This window comes from Chrysemys picta, chromosome 5, assembly GCF_011386835.1.
Source record: "Chrysemys picta bellii isolate R12L10 chromosome 5, ASM1138683v2, whole genome shotgun sequence".
NCBI classification, from domain to species: domain Eukaryota; kingdom Metazoa; phylum Chordata; order Testudines; family Emydidae; genus Chrysemys; species Chrysemys picta.
Window position 1 is genome coordinate 14,956,333 of NC_088795.1, and position 21,921 is coordinate 14,978,253.

Consider the following 21,921-nt stretch of genomic DNA (forward strand, 5'->3'; position numbering starts at 1 on the left):
AGCAGTCCTACTTGGAAGGCTTTAAGCATGTTCTGCGGGACAATTTAGGGCTTGATCCTGCAAAGTTCTGAGCGCTCTGGCTCTATCCAGTAAAATGCTTAAGAACATGATTGACTTTAAATATGTAAGTAATGAAATCCACAGGACAACTCGTGTCTAGGAGCTTTGCTGGACTGGGATCTGTGCTCAGCACTTTGCAGGATGGAACCCTTAAAGGAGGTAGTTTTCGAAATGTGGTGGCAGAGACTGTTCCAAGTGCACGGGGTCGTGTTACTGCTTCTGTAAAACCCAGAAGAATGTTGAAATGTAGGGTGAGATATATGTCACTATTTAGTTCAATCCTAGCCCTTCTGAAATCCTCAAACTATGTCATGTAAGAATATCAAAAGGGGTTAAAATTAGCGCTGGGGGAAAATTTTCAGCCAAAACCTTTTTGGGGTAAAAAATGCCACGTCTGCAATGGTGAAAGGTTTTGTGAATTTGTGTGGGTTTCGCCCAATTGTTCCTGTTGAGAAAACAGAACAAAAGTGAAAAATTCCGGAAAAAAAATTCAATGTTTCATCATTTTCAAATTGAAATGTGTGGATTTTTTGGTTCAAAATGACACTTTTTGTTTTGAAACTTCCTTCCGTGTTATGGGAACAAACAACGAAAAAGCTCAAACTCAAAACATTTTGTTTCAGGCTGAACTAAACATTTTATTCAGCCTGAAACTTTTCCCCCCCAACATTTCTGTTTGCCAAAAATTCTGCCAAAAAAGGGCTTTTTCAGTTCAATGTGAAACAATTTATTCCCTGCCAGTGAACCAAAAAATCCATCATCCACCCAGCTCTAGCTAACCCCACTAACACCAGCGTATTCACTCTCTCATTTGCTGACAACAGCAGCAGCATAAAACCAAATTATTTTGAAGTTGCAAGTTAGATATAGCAGAGTGCCCTGGAAAGAGACAAGCTAGTTAGTATATTTCTGTTCCATCAAAATGAGTAATCATTACATCCTTTACGTTTCTGCTGAGGAGGAAAAAAGAAAACCCTCTTAATTCCTTAAATTCTTTATGCCAGCCTGAAAAAAAGGATTCCAGGCATGTCTGGGTCTTGCTACTTGTTCTCTCTCTGTGTCTCTTTCTTTAGTATTCCGCCACCTGTTTGTAACCAGCGTTCTGTAGGTTCTTATAGAGGCTTTCTTCTCTGGTCTGTGTATGCCCTTGGTCTTGTTGCTTTGACACTGAGGCCTTGTTGTCTGCGAGAGACAGTGCGTTAGAGCTCCCTGGCTTACCCTGATGCCTGCTTTACTCCCATAACTTCATTCTTGGAAAGTTTCTGAGTTTCCCGGGTGATAAAACACGAGCAACATTTGCTCTGGCCTGACTCATTTCTGAAGGCATTCAGCCTTGTTTTGTTATGAAGGTTACCAAGGGTGGGTGGGGGGCATGAGAATTCCCAGGGATGGCAAGTCCTGAAAAGTGTCAAAAAGTCACCTCCTGCACCTTTTACACTGTGGGGTTGTTTTGATTGGGTTTGGAAGGTACACAGAAAATATTCTGGCCTGTCAGGAGGGTAGGACACCAGCTGAACAAAGTGGTATGTTACAAACTTGTTCCCCCCCTCTCCAAAAAAACCAGCTATATATCTATAACAGCCCTCAAGCTGTCCGAGATCGGGGCTATTATCACTCAGGTTAGACTGATATAGTAGCGGAGTGTTTGCGGTTCTTGTAAAAGCCTTCGATTCTTCACTGGAGACCAAACCAATGAATCAAGCGAGACAGTGTTTTGAACGGTTAAAGAACTCATAAATTCATTTTTAAATATGCAGTTAATAACAGGGGAAGGCGGGGAACTGACTGCATGGGCATTTTTTTCCTCTCCACGCTGTGTTTTTTATCTCTTTAGAATAAATAGCTTGTGCATAATTGGTGGCTCGGGGCTTTACAGAGATTAACAGGGAGGGTTTGCTAGCTGCTCCTGGCCAACCAGTTTGGAGCCTGATTCTGGTCTCATTTACACAGGAGTCACTCTGTTGGAGTTAATTAATTTATATTGTCATTAAACTGGAGTGAGTGAGAAGAGAATTAGGCCCTGGGTATCCAACATGTAATAAGGACTTAAATTTGGATTGCAAAGCTCCACTTTGCCCCAAGTATTTTCATATGGATTTTTCTCATTCCTCAGTTGGTGTAAAGTCTGGCATAGGGGTATTGACTTAACTGGAGCTATGCTGATTTGTACTGTCTGAAGGTCTCCCTCACCCCCCCATTCATAAGAGGCAAAGAGCATTAGAAATGCTGTAGCAGTAGAAATGGCCTTAAACCACTGAGTACAAACATCACACTTGATCTTGGGACGTATTTGGTCCCAGATCCAAACTTTGCAGCTCCCCCAGCTCTTTAATGGCCCAAACCAAATGCTGGATCTGAACCCAAACCCCAGGTTTGAACAACCTTAAACCCTGGGGTGAGCGGTTCTCCTTATGAAGGCACTGAGGCCCAGATTCTCGAAGGTGTTTAGGCCCCTAACTCGCATGGATTTTCAATGGAGGTCTGAGGACCTGGGCAGGAGAGCTTGTATTTAACAATCCCATTGTTGTTCTTTTAAACATTCCATACCTTTAGCACAGCTGCAAGCAGCGAGGAGAGGCAATGCATCAGGAGCGATGTAGTCTGGCCGAGGAGTCAGCCCATAGAGGAGAACGGAGACTTAGGGTATCCGAACAACAGCTCCCATGAGGTACTTTGGCAGAATTTCTAAACTGAAATATTTTGGGTTTGGGATGGTCATTTTTTTTTTTTTTTTTTTTGATGAAAAATCAGAATTGTCTGCAGGAAACAAACTCGTTTTGCCAAAAAAAAAAAAAAATGCAGTCAGTGAAGCACCAATATAAATGCTTTGCTGAATCAGGGCCTTAGACGTTGGTTTCTGGATGCATGACAATTTGACCAATGTTTTCAACTTGGAAAATGAAAACCATTTTATGGCTATGTGAGGTAACTTGTAATATCCTCCCCGCATAAGAATATTTTAAAGTGTTAATAGGGTTTGGAAGACATGGGAATGCTACCAGAACAAGACATGGCCGTTATTAAGAGCAATTATATGTCCTTTTTGAATCGACAGGTGATGGAGTAATTCTGGTTCCTGAATGCCACTGTGTGGATATCAATGTAATATTGGGTAGTCCTTGGTCCCTCCCTGTCATTTACGCAAACTCTGACTTCAACTGCTAAGCCAATATTTGCCGTTTCTTTTTAGTATACTCCTCTCTTTTGTGTTTGAGTATTTGAAAGCCTGGAGAACATTTGTCAGAATCCCAGCCTGACTGGGAGGAGGAGAATGTGAATGTTCCTGAGCTAGAAGAAGCATAATGTGTCTGGAGAAGAATGGAAGGTCAGAGAGTTGGAGCTTTGTTGGTTCACCAGGAAATATTTCTTTATATATGATGGCTGACGGAGTCATTTCTCTGTATTCTTGGTCCCACTCCTCCCAACCTGCACAGACAGTATGTGAGCTCCGATTTCTGCTCTGGCTTTCTCCATAGGAGACGCCATGAATTTGTCCAGAATTTGCGTTAACTAACCTGTGGGTGAAAGTGCTAAATTGTGGCATTGTGAGACTTCAATTTCTATTATAACAAACCTTCGGGGAGAGGATGAATTCATAGAGACCTGCCACTGTTGCTGGTTAAACAAGGTACATTTACCTTTCTGTATGTGCAACTTGCCCAGTCCTAGTGTGCAGAGAGAGCGTCTCATGAGGATATAGTGGCTACAAACATCAGTCGCTATGATTGCTTGTAATGAAATATGGAAGGGCATGCCAGCCTAACAGAGGAGTGTAGGTATGCTACAGAACCAACATTTTCACCCAACCTGAGTAGTGGGTATTGTTTCTACTCAAGAATGCTGAATACACTGTCCCTATGGTGCTGCCACACCTAAGCTTAAATTCAATACACAATCTAGCTCACAGAGGGATTGGTTCTTGAGGGAGAAAGTACAATTGTTTTCTCAACCGCCTAAGAGCACATTTTTGGCTCTGCTGGATCCAGGATTAGGGCTCTGCAGATAGGAGGAAGTCTCTATCCCTCCCGGGCACTTCTGAGCAAACATTGGATTTTTCTGTAGACTGGCAGATTTGCTTTTCCAGCTGGTTATGGTTTGTGGAGCTGCTGAGCAGTGTTTGCTGAACAGATTCCTACACTGCAAGCTGTGCAAATGGGGCTGCGCCATGCTCATGCTCCTCGAGAAGGCCCTGGTTAAGGAGGAACATGCCTACTCAGGAAAGCACTTAAGCCCGTACTTAACTTTAAGCACATGCTTAAGTCGCCTCCCATCAAAATGGACTTCAAGCCATACGTAAAGTTAAGCATGTGCACAGGACTTAAGGTCATGCTTAAAGTTAAGCACCATGCTTAAGTATTTTCCTAAACGGGGGTGTCCCGGGGGGAGGAGGGGTTAACCTGACCCTGGAGTCCTTGCTGCAAACAGTCCTCACACACTCCTGCATAGGTTCAACACCAGGTGCTTTATTTACAATGTGCTATACAGGTGCTTGTGCCCCACAACACAAGGCTTTTCACCTTCTCCCCAGGCCCAGTGTGCGAGATCTCACCTCGCTGAGGTTCTGGGCTTCTTTGGGCCCTCCTCCCAACGCTTTCCATCTCCTTCCTGTCTCGCTTTTAGCTGTGCCCAGCTGAGGAGTGGCATCTCTCTTTATCGAGAATTTAACCAATTATCTCCTCACATTGGCCCTGGTGGGGACCCTTGCAAAGAGCCCAGAGCGATGAGTCGGCCTTAAGCTGCTCACACTGTCACATGGGGTCACTCAGCAGAAGCTGATAAGTTCATTGAACACTCAGGGGTTTTGGAGGAAACTAAGACTATTTATGTGGGTAAGGGTTGGAAGGATCGGGCTCAGATTCTCTACTCTGGCACAAGGGAAGTTTATGAAATTAGTTTTCATTATAATAAAGGGGAGGTACCCACATGACAACACAGGGCAGTGGTGGGAGAATTAGTTCTTTTTATGTGCAGCACCCAAGATAACTGCGTGAGTGAGGCATTCTGTTAGAAGCATGTGGTAATTCAACGTGTTACTCAAATAGTCCTTCGCTTCCTGAAATTCCCTTTCTCAGAAGGCTGAAATTTCTCTAGAATCAAAAGCTGTGTCCTCCCAAGCTTTGATTCTGAGCCTTTGGTGAAACCCTCAAAGATAATCAGTTTTCACAGTGACGCCTTGCAGATCCTCAAGTCTAGTGATCAAGGTGAAAGGCATTTCGGGGGGATTAATGACCTGCTGAGAGAAGCTGCTGGCCCCAAATCTGTTAAACCTGGCTGGTTGCTAATCCCCAGGCAATGCTCTGGTGTTACTGTTTTAATATGAGTGGAAAGTGGAATAAAAACATAGGTGTATGGAATATTTTCATGGTAATTCAACTTCATTTGGTAGCCATATGGTACTGCTAGAGAATTATTGGCCTGTGTTTTAGCTGGTCAAATAACTTGGATGCTCTCCAGAATCCCCATCAATATCATATGTATAATAGTCTGTGATCTTACTGTATGCACATTGCAAGACTATAAAACAGCTTCAAATATGATGTGATATTGAAAAAGCTGTTCGTCACCACGTCCTGCCAGTTTGGTGCTCACAGGCTAGAACATAGATAAACTGTGGTGCGCAAACTCTACTACGTTGTTTCAAAAGCAGTCTACATCATTATTATTTTATTATTTATTTGTTCTGCGGTTTCACCCAAAGACAAGATCAGGACCCCCCTGTGTTAGGTGCTGTACAAACACACATGAGTCCTTTATCAGGTTCCGCAGCATTTAAAGGGATTATATTCTCATTTTATTACCATGTAAAATTCTTTGAATTCGGACCAACCCAAGTTCTCAATGTACAAGATAATTGGTAGGTCAAAATGTTGTGGGCCCTGTTCAGCAGTTTTATATGGTAATAAAAGGAGGTTATATTACCTTTAAATACTCTGCTGACTTTCCTCTCTCATTAGAGTGCACTGCTGCAGTTGCTTCATTTGTTGATAGCTGAGAGTTTATTTGGTTCCTTGGAGTCATGAGATGCGTCTCCACATGTCTTTCATCATGTCATGTGTTTCAAGAGCCTAGTTGCATTTGTAACAGCATAATTAGGTTTTTGTCATAGCCACTTACTTGATAGTTGTGTTTTTCGGCCATATTTGAAATTATGGTTTAATTAACTTAATTAACATCATTGGGGCACATTTTCAAAAAACTTTCAGCATTGGCCGACCTCTGCTTCACTTGAAATCAAGGAGAGTTTTACCATTATCCTCCCTGGGATCGATGGTTAAGTCAACGCTGAGCACTTTTCAAAATACTCCCCACTACTCTTTTTAAAAAATATTATCTACACCTCTACCCCGATATAACGCTGTCCTCGGGAGCCAAAAACTCTTATCGTGTTATAGGTGAAACCGCGTTATATCGAACTTGCTTTGATCCGCCAGATTGCGCAGCCCCGCCCCCCCAGAGCGCTGCTTTACCGCGTTATAGCCGAATTCATGTTATATCAGGTCGCGTTATATCGGGGTAGAGGTGAACTTGGTTTAATTGTAGCCAATCACTCTGGAGCCAGATCATGTGTATCAGCCTGCCACGACCCGAACTTTAAAGGAGCTCAACAATTTGCAGTGTCATTCCCACTCTAGGGCCCAACCAGCATGTTACATTTCCCATATCAGTGTGTTGTCAACAAGGTCTCTGCAGGATGTGCAAGGTATGAATTAATACCCCAGCGTCTCTGCCTTGTCATGTCTCATTGTTTAATCAGAATTTAACGAAGAGTTGCTCAGTGGAATAGTCTTTCAAGTACATGACTGGATGATGCTAATCTGACTTAAGCAAATGCTAAGGAAAAGGGTTTAAGGCTATCACTATTCAATGAGAGCAAAGCCAGCAAGCTGCCTGGCTGTGAAATATGTTTTCTCTACTAGTAGGGCAGTGGTCGGCATCCACAATGATATTTAATCCAGGGTATAACTGTGCTTTCAACAGTGGCAGCAATACAGATGCCCATTATGTACAGGAAGGGATGAGCTTGGGTAATTGACAGAGTGGCACCAGCAACCAAATGTAATTGAAAACATTCCCTTCTTCTCCTGCATGAGACTTCTGATTCCCTCCCGGCTCTCTTTACAGCTGTCATGTGGGCAGATGTTATTTTTGGATTGGGATTAGCAGCGTCTCACTTGCTGTTGATGGCTCCTGTTTTATGGTGGTACCTTTTTAATGATGTCTGAAGAATTTAGGTATCAAAAGCGAGCTCTGAAGGGCAGCCCAGTTGGAAGTTGCCTGAGTAACATGGAGATCAAAGGAAGGCACCACAGCATTGGTCTGTGTGCTTGAGAAAAAGCATTTTGATTTAAGAAGATTTAGGCACCTCATTAATTAAACTGTGTGTGGGATGTTCTCCTGTTGCTGGTGTAGTGGAAAGATATATCCTCATTGCATCGTGAGAGTAATAAATTCAGGAAACGTACGATGCAAGTGAAACAAGAATGGGCAGGGAGTATTGTCTAGGGAAGGCGACTGGAAGTCAATAACCTAAATTCTATTTCCTGCTCTGCTGCTGATTTGGTGTGTGACTTTGGGCAGCTCACTGTGGCCAAGATTTTCAAAAATAGGAACCTAACGTTAGGCTCCTCCATTAGTGGACAGATTTTCAAAACTGCTCACCACCCAGCAGCTCCCATTGAAGTCAATGGGATCTATTGGATATTCAGCATTTTTGATAATCAGGCCATTTAGTTAGGCACCTAAATAAGGATTTAGGAACTTAACTTTAGGCTCTTGTTTTTTGAAAATCTTGGTCTTAATTTCTCAGTGCATCAGCTTGCCCATCTGTAAAAGATGATACTTACTCAACAGGGGTCAGAGTGACTGAATAGGGGAGGGGAAAATATAGCGGATTTCTAAGTAGTAAAGGCAACATCTGAAAAAGGTAAAAACAAATGAGGGCATCTTTTATAAATGCCCAGTATTTTCCCCTCCCCATTTTAGTCACTCTGCCCTCTTTTGCTCAAGTGTCATCATCACCTCAGTGCCTGCAGCAATGGCAATTACTGCAGAGCAGGTATGGAGCAAGACAGAGGCTGTAGGTTGTAGGAAGAGGAGCTTTGTCCTGGTTAGTTAGTGTCTGCCTGTTCAAGGTGTGAGCAAGACTGGCTCTGTCTCCGTCTCTCTGGGATACCCTTCTTGAGCACAGCTTCACCCCTTTGTCGGAAAGGATAGCATTAATGGTAAAGCTGCATGTCACTGGCGTACGGGCTCCGTGTACAGCTCGCTATGCACTCGGACCCGCACCCAGTTCTGAAGATCCTGGCCTGTTGGACAGCACCACCAAGGTCTGTGAGTTAAGTTTGTGTGTGCGTGCAATATTTACAGATGGCAGAAGGGGGGCACAGAGGACAGTTCGAGAGACGGTCTCATGATCTAGGTTAGTGAGTGTTTCTGCTGGAAGGCACGCTGTAGGTGGAAAGCCTTAGTTTCTATTGGAAATCCAAGCAGAAGGGTCTATTCTGAACCTTCACACAGGTTCTTTTCTCAGGGCATTTCATGCCAGGTTTGATAGCCCCGTTTCGCTGGCTTTTTTCCCCCTGATTGTCTGGAGAAGACAATTTTCTGCCAGAATATAGTTGGATTTCTTTACTCTTTTCTCCTTGTTCCTGTTGTTGTTTTGGGGAAGGATTGTACTGAAATGTTTACTTGTATTGTAGAAGCTATGTTGTGCTGAAAGTCCTGGGGGGGTTCCATCCTCACCCTTTGCAGTTTCCTTCTCTGACTATGCTCTTAGTGGCTGTTGAGGTTTTGGGTTGTTCTTTGTGTAAATCGCTGAAACCTAGGATGATGGGGTGGGATAATTGGCGGCAGCAGTTAGAAAGGGATCTTACAGCAAGACAATCCAGCATGTCACAGCTCTCCACTGGGCAGCAAGACTGAACAGACATTTTTGAATAAAGCAGAAATCGCCCAATGATAGTTGGATCGGTTTGTTCCTTTATAGGATCATAGAATATCAGGGTTGGAAGGGACCTCAGGAGGTCATCTAGTCCAACTCCCTGCTCAAAGTAGGCCCAATCCCCAGACAGATTTTTGTCCCAGATCCCTAAATGGCCCCCTCAAGGATTGAACTCACAACCCTGGGTTTAGCAGGCCAATGATCAAACCACTGAGCTATCCCTCCTCTACTACATTGTTCCTTTTAAAGCGTCCAGCGTGTGTGTACTGGAATGATTTAAACATGCTTCTGTTATTAAGTTGATTATTAGATCTGATGAGGATTTTATAACATAATATAAAATCATGTTGGGTATTTAAGTACCAGGCTCCAATTATGGGCATCAATCACACTTTTATCTGAAAATCTTGACCTAAATTCTTCTCTACCATATGCAGATCCAGTTGGTTCATTTTTGCCATTTAATTTACATGTCAAGCAAAAAATTGTTCCCCTTGTGATTTTTCTCCCTCGCCCCCCATCCCATTTGTTTGTAGGTGGAAAGCCTTAGTTTCTATTGGAAATCCAAGCAAATTCACATGTATTAGTGGCTGAAATTAACTAGTCCTTCACTGGGTGCTAACATGGGACAACTAACATCCCCATAGCTAGTGGCATCCTGTGTTTAGATGCAGCACGTGCAACTGAGAGCTCATAGTGCAAGGCTCTCCCTCAGCTGGCTCTGTCCCCCTCTGTCCATTGGAATAAGGGAGATATGAAATGAGTGAGATTGTAAAGGGCATGTTGAAAGACACTTGGCAAAACCCTTCATCCCAAGGTGTTGAGACTTCTAAAAGTTCCTGGAGATTAATTCTAAAGGAAGGTGTCTCCTTCCACATGAGTTAGACTTGGCAGCTCTGTACACCCACATAGCCCCATGGCAATTCTGAACTCACCCCTCCCAGTAGCACACACACACACACACACACAAACAAACAGAGAAAAGAGAGTTTCACAACAGAAACTACATAATGATACACACCTGCATGGTGCTCACAGGGAGGGACCAGCTGTTTTCCACTGGTGTACAGGGAGAGCCAAGGAGAATCATTTTCGGTCACACCCTGAACAGTTCCTGCAGAAAGCAGTTGCAGGAAGAAGGAACCTATTTTGTGATTTGGAAAAGAGGGGCTAACTTGTGAATGGCGCTGCCCTTCCAGGCTGGATTGCTAATTTCAGAAGTCATCAGCATGCTGTCTCACAGACAGGTTGTGTTTAGGGGTGGGCAGGTAGAGTTGAACTGTGTAATGGCTTTGTCCGCTAGGAACGTGGCTAAAGAGAGCAAACAGTAAGGGACTGTGGCTGGACACGGTGACTCAGTGTGTAGCACAAAACTTACCAAAGGGGGCTGGCGCCTGCTTGATGCAAATGGGATAACCCGCAGGATTCATAGGTTAAAGAGGCTCAGCCTGTTCTGAGTGGAGACAAGACGATTTTCGAGGGAATCTAATAAGAGTACGGGAGAGTCGATTTCATCAGAATCCTGATAAATGCCCCAGGTATGGATGATTGCCAGGGAACAGATTCAGTGACTCTAAACAATGGGTCCCTGGCACACCAAGTCCATTTAACGCACATGCCTGGCACTGCCTACAAACCTGTTCGCAGGTCTGAATCAGTGAATCAACGTCACGCCGTTTCTCTGCTCCACCGTGATTAATAAATGATTCCTTCGTATCTGAATATTGATTTTAAAAGAGTCCTAGGGGGTTGTGTATTCGTTATTTGTCATGGTTCCACCAAGCATCTGCCTCTATGGCTCAGTTTCTCCATCTGTGAAATTGGGGCAATTATAAAATGTACCAAGCTCTGTAAAAAGCGTTAAGATCCTTGGCTGGAAAGGGCTATATCAGTGCAAAGTGTTGTTGTGAGCTCGCTTACAGCATAAGAACTGGCTTTTCCTTGATTGTTCTTGAATCAGATACCACTTAGATTGTTTGTAATACAGGCTGGGATGCTGGCAGAAAGGGACTGAAAGGAAAATTGTGCTCATTAAACATACCTTTTAAACAGGACAAACCAAGAGTGCATCTGGCACATGGAACTTATTAACCTGTATTCTGGTTTTAGTATTTATTTGTATCAGAGTAGTGCCTAGAGGCCCTAACCAGGTAGGGCCCCATTGTCTTAGGTGCTGTACAGACGTGTAGTAAAAGACAGTGTCTGCCCCAAAGTGCTTACTGTGTAAATATCTTAGTTAAAAATCAAATTGATTTGTGAAGGGAAACATCCCTGAGCCCACTTTATTGTCCCCTTGCTTAGAGGAGACATGGGGAAGGTATCCAAAATAATGAATGGTATTGAGAAGTGGAGCCAGGGCCTTCACAGAGCACTCCAATAAGGGGACAGTCAGTGAAATGGAAAGGCAGAAAATTACAAACTGGTGAAAGGAAATGCTGTTTTACGTGATGCGTAATTGGTCTGTGGAACTCGCTGCCACAAGATATCAATGCTAAGAGCTTAGCCGGAGTAAAAAAAGGCCCGGATATTTATACAGATAATGGGAATATCCAGAGCTACATTAGATAGGTTAAAAAAATTAGAAGCCTTTGTTGTGCAGGGCACAAGCCAAACACTAGCTGACAGAGTTTAGGAAGGTGTGTTCCATATGGACCGGGTATTCCATAAGTACCCAGCATGAGGTTTCTTGTGCTTTCCTTTGAAGAAGCTGGTGCTGGCCACTGTTGGAGAAAGATTACAGGACAAGATGGACCCCCCCCCGCTCTGGTCCGGTCTGGCAGTTCCGGTGTTCCTATTTATGTCTTCTGTCATCCTAAAGATGTCAGAGAGCCATTGAGTTTCACCTGACTTTATGGTCACCCTATGTGTGCATGAAGTGACACTCTTGATGAGTCAAGAGATGCCAATGTTCAAACACTGGCATCGGTATATATATCCAGACACATAGAGTGAAATCTTCGTATTTGGGACATGTTGGTACAGTACATGGTCTATTGCCCATTTAAATGGTTGTCCCAATCCAAAGGCAGATGGGGCCTGCCCACTGGGCAGGTGCTCATTGTCTGGGAGAGTAAAGGCACAACAGAAGTCTTTGCACTATCCTGAATTTGCCTTGAGAAGTGATTTGAAGGAGGAGACTGTAGCAGCCTTATGTGTCAGTTGAAGAACGATGTGGCACGTTTTCTTTCGTCCTGTGTCCTCGTGACTGTATTTCTCCGTCAGCTTCACAAACGGTTGTCTGTGGTTCAGTGCAAATCACTCATTGAATCAGTGGGAATCACCTGAAAACCCTTTATATCAAGAAAAATGTTCATACTGGCTTGTAGTGCTATGTTTTATGGGAATGAGAGTGAACACTGCATTTGTTTTGTAGACCCCTACAAAGCCATTCGATTCGAAGTGGCAACTGACCCAGAAATGTAGCAGCTGCATTACTGGCTATCACTAAAATAGCCTGTCAGTGACCTAGTTTCTTTTCACACTTTTCAGAGAGTATTTAGTTGCACAGTGAGTGAATCCTCTTTAATAATACAGCAGCAACAAATTAAGCAGTGGCTCACTGAGGTCCTAGATAGAGTGAACAGAGAAGTGGTGAATCAGGTGATGTGAACAGGAACAACACTAATGCTTATAACAGTTTGGAAAAGTCTGGGAATAAGGGGAACTTCAGAGATGAGAACTAGTCAATTGTGGGTGACTTTTTTTTCAAAAGCATCTAAATGACTTAGGCGCATAGGTCCCATTTTCAAAAGTGCCTAAGTCACTTAGAAGTCATTGAAAACCAGTGAGACTTAGGCTGCTACGTGACTTAGGTGCTTTTGAAAAGGACACTTATGCCCCTAAATGACATAGGCACTTTTAAAAAAAATGTTACCCCGTGTCTGTGTTTTCCCCCTAGCGCACTCGATTGTCCAGAATGTTCCAGCCAGGTAAACATTTAGGAAGATTGTATATATTAGAGATGTGAAACCGAGATAAAAACGTGTCTTGGATGGCCTGAATTTCAGCCTTTTTGGTGTATCTGAATGTTCCCTAATGTTAATTGGGAAAATACTGCAGTCTGGAACAAGTGGTAAGGTGAGGAGTAAGGTAGAATTTCACACAATGAATGTTGAGCCTTCTAGGAGGGGATAGTTTTGGAGGCCTTCCTTGAACTGACCCTGACCTTAATTACAAGCACATGTGTGTTGCCTCCGCCCTCTGGCTGTCCAAGCCTGGCTATAGGCCTTTTTGTGTGTGTGTGTGCATAGCTCTTAGCCCTACCTTATCTCTCTTGCTAATAATAGTATATCAGCCACATTTCTAAAGGTGAAGCTCTTGAAAAAGAGCTTCCTATGTACACACAGTTCACACCCATTTTTGGTTAAAGGTGGTGCCAAACCTAAACCATCAAGAACAACCCTGTTAGCACATATGTTTTAACTGTCTAATTGCTTTTAATTCTGTTCTAGTGCAGTTTATGTGGAGCAACAGTGACATCCATTGGCCTGTTAAACTAGTCAGAAGTACTGTAGAACTACATATACAGGATGTGCAGTAATTCAAGCGGAGTATCTCAGAGCCTTCCTTCACTAGCTAACGTACATGCTCTCCAAAACAGGCAGACAATAACACTAGGGCCCAGATCCTGAAAGGTATTTAGTTGCCTAATTCCCATTGAATTGGAGTCAGGAGCCTGAATACCTTTTGAGGCTCTGAGCATTAGCACTTATCTAGCTAGTGCTTTACACCCTGATAGCACTTTCCAGACGTTAACTCATCATCCTCATTCCTCACAATACCTCTGCAAGCCATAGGTAAGAACTAGTAATCCCATTTTCCACTGAAAATGTTTGGATGGGAAATTTTTGTCCAGCTCTCTTCAGATGATAGCGTCAGAGTCAAACACATATTAAGTAACTTGTCCGCATTGCAAAGGGGGGAGTCTGGGTTAGAACTGGGACTAGAACTCAGAAGTCCATAGTCCCATGTTTGGTGCACTGCACATGCTGAATCTCTTCCATCTACATTTGTGGCACCGACCCACTCTTAAAAATAAGGGCAACTAGAACTTTACACCACCAACATCACAGCTGAGGTCCAAAGCTTCTCAATTCCAACAGGGTAGGAATAGAAATGAGTGTAAAATATCCAGCAGTATCAGTTCACAGTGGTTCAAGCATTCTGTTTTTGTCCTTTTGGTTTCACCTTACGTAGATTTGCACCCTTTGAGTTTTGCTTTTAGATATGGGTTTGACTCAAACCACAAAACTCCAACCACAACCACCAAATTTCACACTGTCTGCACTGGAAGCTACAAATTCAGCCAAAGGTTACTTCAAATTTGGTCCAGACCCATGAAAGTTGGCCTAGGTTTGGTGCTGTTAATGTGGAGCAACACTGACATCCAGATTTGCCAAAAGGCTCCCAAATCTTGGAGAATCTGGTTGAAGTTTTGATTTTGCAACACGGCCAAGAAGGTTTGGTCTGGTTTCAGAATTCATTACAACACATTTGTGGTTGCAGCTCAGAATCCTCATCTAAATTACTGGGCAGGGGGAGGTGAGGCTATGTGCGGCTAAATCCTCCAGGTCTGTGTTGAAACGTACATATTTCTCATGAGTTCAGAAGAGCCATGAAAAGAAGAGTCAAAGTGAAGCAAAGTGTTAGCCTGGATGACTCTTCTTTTTTAAAGAAAAATAACAAAAGCACCCCCCTCCCCCCAAAAAAAACAATGTTACTTGAATCAATTTCTTATTGAATCATTGTATTCAAAGATTCAAAGAACGGGTGATTTATTGTGTACACAGTGAAGAACATCTCTGATTCAGCAGAAAGCCGTTAAAAATAAGTAGCAAGATTAAACTCAAGCTGACTCACTGAAAATCATACTCTGATCCTTTGTTTGGAAGGCCACCCAGTTGGCCAAGTCAAAGTACTGTAGTGTCTACTTGTGTTTAGTCTAGTTCAGATTTCTATTATCACTACTTAGAAAGGGATTTTAGGCCCAAATAGCCTTCCAACTTGCTGGGGACCCAGAATTTCTGTTACAGTTAACATGAGTTGCCTGTGCTCAGCAGAAGGCCTCTCATTGACTTCAGAGGGTTTGGATCAGGCCCCAGGTTCTCGGCACTTTTCAAGATCTGGCCCATTTTCATTTAGGCTAAAGAAAGCAACCCCACAGTCTGTAGTTCTGTTCTTCCTGGCCATTATTTTGAAGTCACTCTTTTAGATTTTATTGCCCATTTGCACATAACACATGGAGTGGGAGAGAGAGAGATCAGATAGAAGAGAACTAGATAGATAAGTGGACCATCTCACTGTGGACAGAGCTGCCTTACCCCATAAGCCTTGCAGACAGGAAAATATTTTAATGTCCCAGAAGCTTAGTGAAATCATTGTCTCACTCAAGAGAATCCCAGGAGACTGTTTCACTGCAGGACGTAATTCGATGGCCGATAGATGCTCTTTATGGGTGAGCGCTCAATGGACATCTAGAAGGAAAACAAATGATGGTGCTCTGCCAGAACTGCTTCACCTCCGTTTCCCTATGTGCTTCCAAACCTCATTTGCTCATCTCCCCACAATGTCTTCTCCCAGTGCACCTGATGTCAGCCCTCAGATTGCCTGTCCCCCACCTGCATATATTTCCCATCAGCTAATTTCATGAGGCTCTCTCAAGACTTGCCTCTTTCTCACACTGGCTCAAATCTCCTTGCTAAAGCTTTTAAATAAGCCCTGTCTCATAGTCCACTGCAGTCCTCTGATGCTCCCTCTGAGAGTCTATCTTCTCCCTTTACTACTCCCTGACTTCAGTGCTTTCTCATTCAGCATCCCCCCAGTCTCTGTGTTGCTCCCTCAGCTTTCCCCCCACCAGCTGATAGGCTCTTGCGTGCCTCTCCACAGCTGCAGCTGTCTCCAGTTGGTGCTAGTATACTTTTGATATCTTTTCATGCATCGAAAGGGAGTATTTAGTCATTCTCAGACTCCAATTTATCATTCTCTAACGTGCATAGTATATTGCTTTCCAGATCCGCTGTCCAGTGTTGTATTGGTTTGCAGGAGTTGATTTTTAATCAGCCCTTCCTAACCACTGGAATTTCCCATGCTGTTTACTCTTTGATGTCCGTTGAGTTCTTTCTCTCATTCCTGTAGTACTGGGTTTCACTGGGAGTGGCTGTCTGTTGGCTGTAGCTTCCTTGTCTATACTTTGTACATATTTCCCATGACCAGGAATCAGGACAGAGCACTGGATAAAATCCAGCTGGTTATGCTTGAGAGTGTGTAACATAGTTTTAAAAAGAGAATTTTGTTCAAGAGGTATAAAAATAGTTCCCCTCTCACCCTTTCTCTTAACAGTGCTGGGTAACCACTACTGGCACCGTGCTGCTGGGGGCACCCAGGGCAGTGGTCATTGGTGCAACTTTGAATGGGTGGCGATGTGCACCAGCTCGTCCTGCACTGGTTCAGCCTGCTGGCAGGTGTGGGATGAGGGCAGTATCTTGGTGGGTGATACCACTGCTGCTAAACTCTCTGTCGTTGTACTCGGGGAGCATAAGGATGAAAGCGTGGGAGTGGAAGGTTCCATGTGCCCTTGTTTTCCACTTTTGTATCAATGTGTGGGGGTAGCCACAGTCTAGCCCTGGGATTAGGGTTGGTCAGTTTTTTTTGTTGAAACTGTTTTCCAACAGAACAAGTGTCTGCTCTCCACAGAAAATGGCACTATTTTGCCGAAAAACCGAACATCCAAAAACTGAAACGTTCAAAATGGGGCCTCGTGGGAGTTATAACTCGGGTACTTTATGCTCCCATTCTCCTCTATGGTCCAGGCTCTCTGGCTAGAGATTATACTGGTATATGGTGATGATTCCCCGTGACAATCTCTGTTGACCATTTTATACCCATGATGCCTGATTTACTCAGCTGTTCCGTCAGCCCTGAACATGGACATCAGTGTGCTGAGAAATTCGTTCATGGATGCTGTAGCAAGGAACTAAGGGAAAGTTTTCTTTCATGGTGCTGGAAGAATTACCAGACTTCAAGCTTTTCTGTCCTCTATGGACATTGTTCTGCCTGTTTGTCCAGGAATTAGTTACATCTGGCTCTGATGGCTGTTATTGTAGATTAGCTGAACCTTCCAGTTTTAAGCACTAAAAATACTTCATTTGGTTCACACGACTACAACATGGCTTACATGAACACAATAGATTCCATCATCGGTACGCTGTTTGCTACCCTGGCTCTTTAGAAACAATAAAATCAATAGTAAAGTCCCCTTTGTCCCTACACACCCTGCATTGATTCATTCACAACCCTTTTTTGTCATCCTCCAAATATGGACTGAACCTAGGCGGCACAGTAGCCTTTGCCAATCGGGGCTCTGGGATTCTTTACCAGACCATTTTCACATAGCCAACGTGATCGATTGGTTTGAAAGCATTGTGGGAATTCATCTGCCGATGCCCTGCTCCCGTCTGGCCTGGCTGCTCCAGCTCCCACCTGGAGCTGACACTGGGGGTTGCTTCCAGAGCTAATGGGGTTCAGCATTGCTATGGCTCCACTACCATTTCAAAGTAAACAGAAAGCATTCCTGTTCTCTCAGGTTTATGACCAGTTGTGGTTTCAGGTTTGGCTTGTTTCATTGAGCGCCTTGGCAACACTTTAACCCATAACTGGAACTCTGTGACACTTCCTGCTATTGGCATAATCTCCGAAATACTCAAGAGGTTAGTCAGGGTTTAAGTCATACAACTCCCATCCTAGTCAGACGCAGGGCTTTGTGATCTAAGCATCCTGTTTGGAATACTTAGCACCAGAGCCCTCGCTCTGCTCCACAGCACAGGTCAACACAGGCTTCCATTCTGAGATGACAGTGAGTGAAAGCTCCTACCACCTTGACGGCTGTTCAGCAGCGCAGGTGTGAGCGTTATGGTCTCAGGCCAGTCGCCAGAAGAAAAGTGTCACGAACACTACCATTGCTGTTGGTGCTGTCAGCTCCCACTAGGGTGACCAGATGTCCCGATTTTATAGGGACAGTCCTGATTTTGGGGTCTTTTTCCTATATAGGCTCCTATTACCTCCCACCCCCATCCCGATTTTTCACATTTGCTATCTGGTCACCCTAGCTCCCACGTTGGCCATGACCTGAATGGGCCATGAGGACTAAACCATGCTTCGAGGGTGGTTTCTTCAGTTCAGAGTTGAAGAACATTGCAGTGAAGCTGCTACCGCCATTGTCCATGCTGCACCTGGCCTGTGTATAACAAGGAGTTCAGTTCAGTCTCCAGCACTGCTCATTCCGGATCTTTCCCTGGCACTGAATTGAATAAACATGCATTTCACTTTCATTTCCCCCTCTCTAGCACTTACAAGGGAACAAAGGCTGCTCCAATGCTGAAGTCAGACAACCTGATGCACACGCTTTCACAGCATTAAGGCTGGGAATGTTCAGGAGCCCGAGGAGCCCGACTGATTGGCCAAGCAGAAGGGCTGAAACAAAGAGTTAAACTTGCAGGAAGGGCAATGAGGACAGGTGGGCTAAATTCAGTTGTCCGTGACGCCAGCGTAAATCTGGTATAACTCCATTGAAATCGGGGTAACTCCAGAGGCCCAGGGAGAAGAAGGATGGTCTTGTGGGTTCAGTTCTTGGCTCTGCCAAAGATTGTGTGTGACCCTAAGCAAGTCATTCCACGTCGCTTCACCAATCCTCCATTCGCCCTCAGGAAAACAGAAAGAGCAGTAGTCCTTTTGTCTGCCTTGTCTATTTACATGGTAAGGACCATGGGGCAGGGGCTGGCTCTTAATATGTCTGTGTATGACGCTTAGCACAACGGGCCCCCATCTTGGCTGGGGGCTTTGAACACTACTGTGGCACAGATAATAACAGAGTCTGATCTGAAAGTCCCTAAATCTGCATTCTACAGGAGTGCTTCTCAAAGTCAGGCCACCACTTGTGCAGGGAAAACCTGTCGCGTCCGCAGGTTCGGCTGATCATGGCTCCCACTGGCTGCGGTTCGCTGCTCCAGGCCAATGGGGGCTGCGGGAAGCGGCGGCTAGCACATCCCTCGGTGTATTTAAAACAGAGGTGATGCTTTAATTCAGAAAGAATATTATCATGGGGCTTGGTCATCAGCTGCCTTAGGCACCCATGCAGGGAATAATGGGATATCATGCATCCCCCCTTATTCCTTTGCATGGGCTACCCACATACCCAGTTGTAGGGGGGCAAGAAATGCAGCTGCTATGGGGCTACCACCCTCTAATGTGATGGGTGGGGAATGAGGTTGTCCCAGGAGCAGCCTCTCACTCAGAGCTCATGGTAACACCATGCTCTAGTCCCCAGTGATCTGTTTGTATGTTTTCAGCAAACAATGCTTTATTACCGCACAAGTGAAAAGAAGGAACATAAAATTAAATAAAAAAGAACATCTTGTGAAACTGCTGTTCTCAGATCTCCTCTGATAAGTACAGTTCCAAGTGTTGGAGAAGTTTCCTGCTCTGAGATTTATTTAACTTCTTAGAGAAAAGCCACCTTCATCTCATTATTTTTTTTTCCAACACAGGTTTTAATTTGGTGAGAAAATATCTTTCCCATAAGGAAGCTATTCTGCCTCATTAACTTCTATAAAAAGCATCCCCCCCAGCTCGAAATGCTAAAAGAAGCATAAATTAAGGCAAAGTTTGTTGTTTGCTGCTTTAATCAACAAACAACCTTTAAAAAGGACCCACAAAAGATTCTCTAAATTAAATTTATTAGTGAGTGCAAAAGACTCGGCCTCCCAACTGCAAACCCGTCTGCCCAGGATGTTTGGAGGGGGTTGGGTTTCCAGAGTGGCTGGTTTTGTTTATAGTGTCTTACTGTCTAGGCAAGTTGTTGTGGTTCCATGCATCTCTGTCAAACTTTTGTGTTGCAGCTGAACTGCATGACTTGGGACAGAGTCTGTTAATTAGGACTTCAAAAGCCTCCTCCCTTTTCTTTGGTGTATAAATGTACTTTTTTTTTTTTAATCTGCTTGTCAGCGGTTCAGAAGGAGAGAGCAGCTTTTCAAAGCAGGAGAAATCTGCCAGTCTGTGCTTCCTTTTTTATGTCTCTCTTGGCGGCTAAGGAAGAATTAAATGCAGGTCTTGCTTTTTAATTCTCCGTTACATGTTTACAAAACACCCTCCCCTGTCTCCTCTCAGTAATATCACAACTATTGTTCTCCTATTATCTGTATTCCAGTGGTAACAAGGAATGGAGCCATTGTGCTAGGTGCGGTACAAACATAGAATACAAAACAGTCTCGAAGACAAGCCAAGACAGGCAAACAACAAAAAAGGAACTTCCCAGCAGCACAATATTTGTAAGTTACGGTACAGTACATTTTCTTCCCAGTTTCACCTTCACACAATCACTTTCCCCCTTCAACCTGCTGTGTGTTCAGCTGCCAAACTTCAGAAGATTGAATATGTTGTTTTAACTATGAGAGGAAGAATCCACCAGTGAAACTGAACAATGATGGATCATATCCTGCTACGTTGTAGGGAGTTTTGTTGTCTTTGTTTTAACAGTAAGCCTCCTGGCTCAGTATGGTGACTCTGAGACTCGCAATGCAAGGGGAAGTCCAATAGAAATCGCTTTTTGTGTACTGGAAAAAATGCCTTTACCCAGAAGAGTGTCTGTCGCCTTACATTCATGTGAGCATCTCTTTTTCTACCTTACAGGAATTAATTTGTAGTAGAGATGAGCCAAGGGCAGGAGCATTTATCTGAACTTCCCCAAGCTTTGGAGGATTGGCTAAAAAGGTTGGTTCGGAACCACTCCTGGATCAGGTTTGAGTTTTGCAAAACCAAAAGCTTACTGGGGAAGTCTTGCAAAACCTAAACCTCCCACTATTTTTGCCCATCTCTGATTGATATCCCTGACTTTGACCCCTCTCCCCCATGGCTCTCACTCCTCATGGTCTGTGGATGAGTCATCGTTGCAAACAACCCCTCAAAGGAAATCATCCTTCTCAAATGCAGCTTATGCCTTATTTCAAAAACTAATTTCCTCCCTTCCATCCCACTCCTGCCCTTCCTGCACCGGCAAACGTGACACGGGCCTCGCATTTCGCATCAGCTGCCAGAATCACTGCACAGGCTGGTCCAAATTACTGAAGCCTGGCATCTACATTGACAAGGAAGCCAGTAACATAAATTACAGACTCAAGGCATTGAGTCTTTGGGGGCATTTGACATTGTCCTTTCTACTTCAGATCAAATCTTTTTTTCATTTATGTGAACCAAAAATAGCTCATCTCTCTATGCAGCAGCTTATATAGTGACAAACAACGGGGAACAAGGCTGAAAGACTTACTAGACTAGAATACTTTCCACCCTACTCTCCCATTCTCTTGGCTAGTTAGGACTCGTTCCAGCTGATGATTTGTACTGCCTGCATTTCAGTCCAAGCCTAAGTCTGAGCCTTCTTTAAATAGGAAGAAGGAAAATTTCTTAGTTATCGTACCCCTCTAGTTCATGCTGTTGGCGAAGCCCTGTACTACATGTCAGAGACACACAGGGGAGCCTGTGCCCAAGAGTTATAGGAATACCTAGAATCCCCAGTTATTCCAGTGCTACGATTGTGCAGCATTGTTGTAACATAGCAGTGTCTCAGGGGGGCCTGGAGCTTTATCAAAACTCCCTCGGACACTAATTTAGGATCAGTCTGTCAGAATGCTTGTCACTACCTCAATTTTCCCATCATGTCAGATTGTCTGTTTAGTGCTTGTGAGTTTGAGCCAACCCATCACATTGGGTTCTCATAAGCTTTTATAGGTTTCAGAGTAGCAGCCGTGTTAGTCTGTATCCGCAAAAAGAACAGGCGTACTTGTGGCACCTTAGAGACTAACACATTTATTAGAGCATAAGCTTTCGTGGGCTACAGCCCACTTCTTTGGATGCATATAAGCTTTTATGTT

At 44.0% G+C, this 21,921-nt stretch overlaps 1 protein-coding gene across 22 annotated transcripts in view; it reads left to right on the plus strand.

Annotated features, from left to right (window-relative positions):
- SHROOM3 (shroom family member 3) overlaps nucleotides 1–21,921 on the plus strand; it is a 259,403-nt gene that overhangs the window by 134,444 nt on the left and 103,038 nt on the right. For 5 of the 22 annotated variants that reach the window (XM_065595987.1, XM_024108434.3, XM_024108433.3 and 2 more), the window contains one exon: nucleotides 2,614–2,728. The exons of 16 other annotated variants lie outside the window; for them this stretch is intronic. In XM_065595987.1, the coding sequence (XP_065452059.1) occupies nucleotides 2,724–2,728 (5 nt within the window). In that variant the 5' untranslated portion in view covers nucleotides 2,614–2,723. Of the gene's footprint in view, nucleotides 1–2,613; nucleotides 2,729–20,201; nucleotides 20,323–21,921 lie in introns of those variants that run through there. One more of the 22 variants, XM_065595992.1, reaches the window with a different exon arrangement.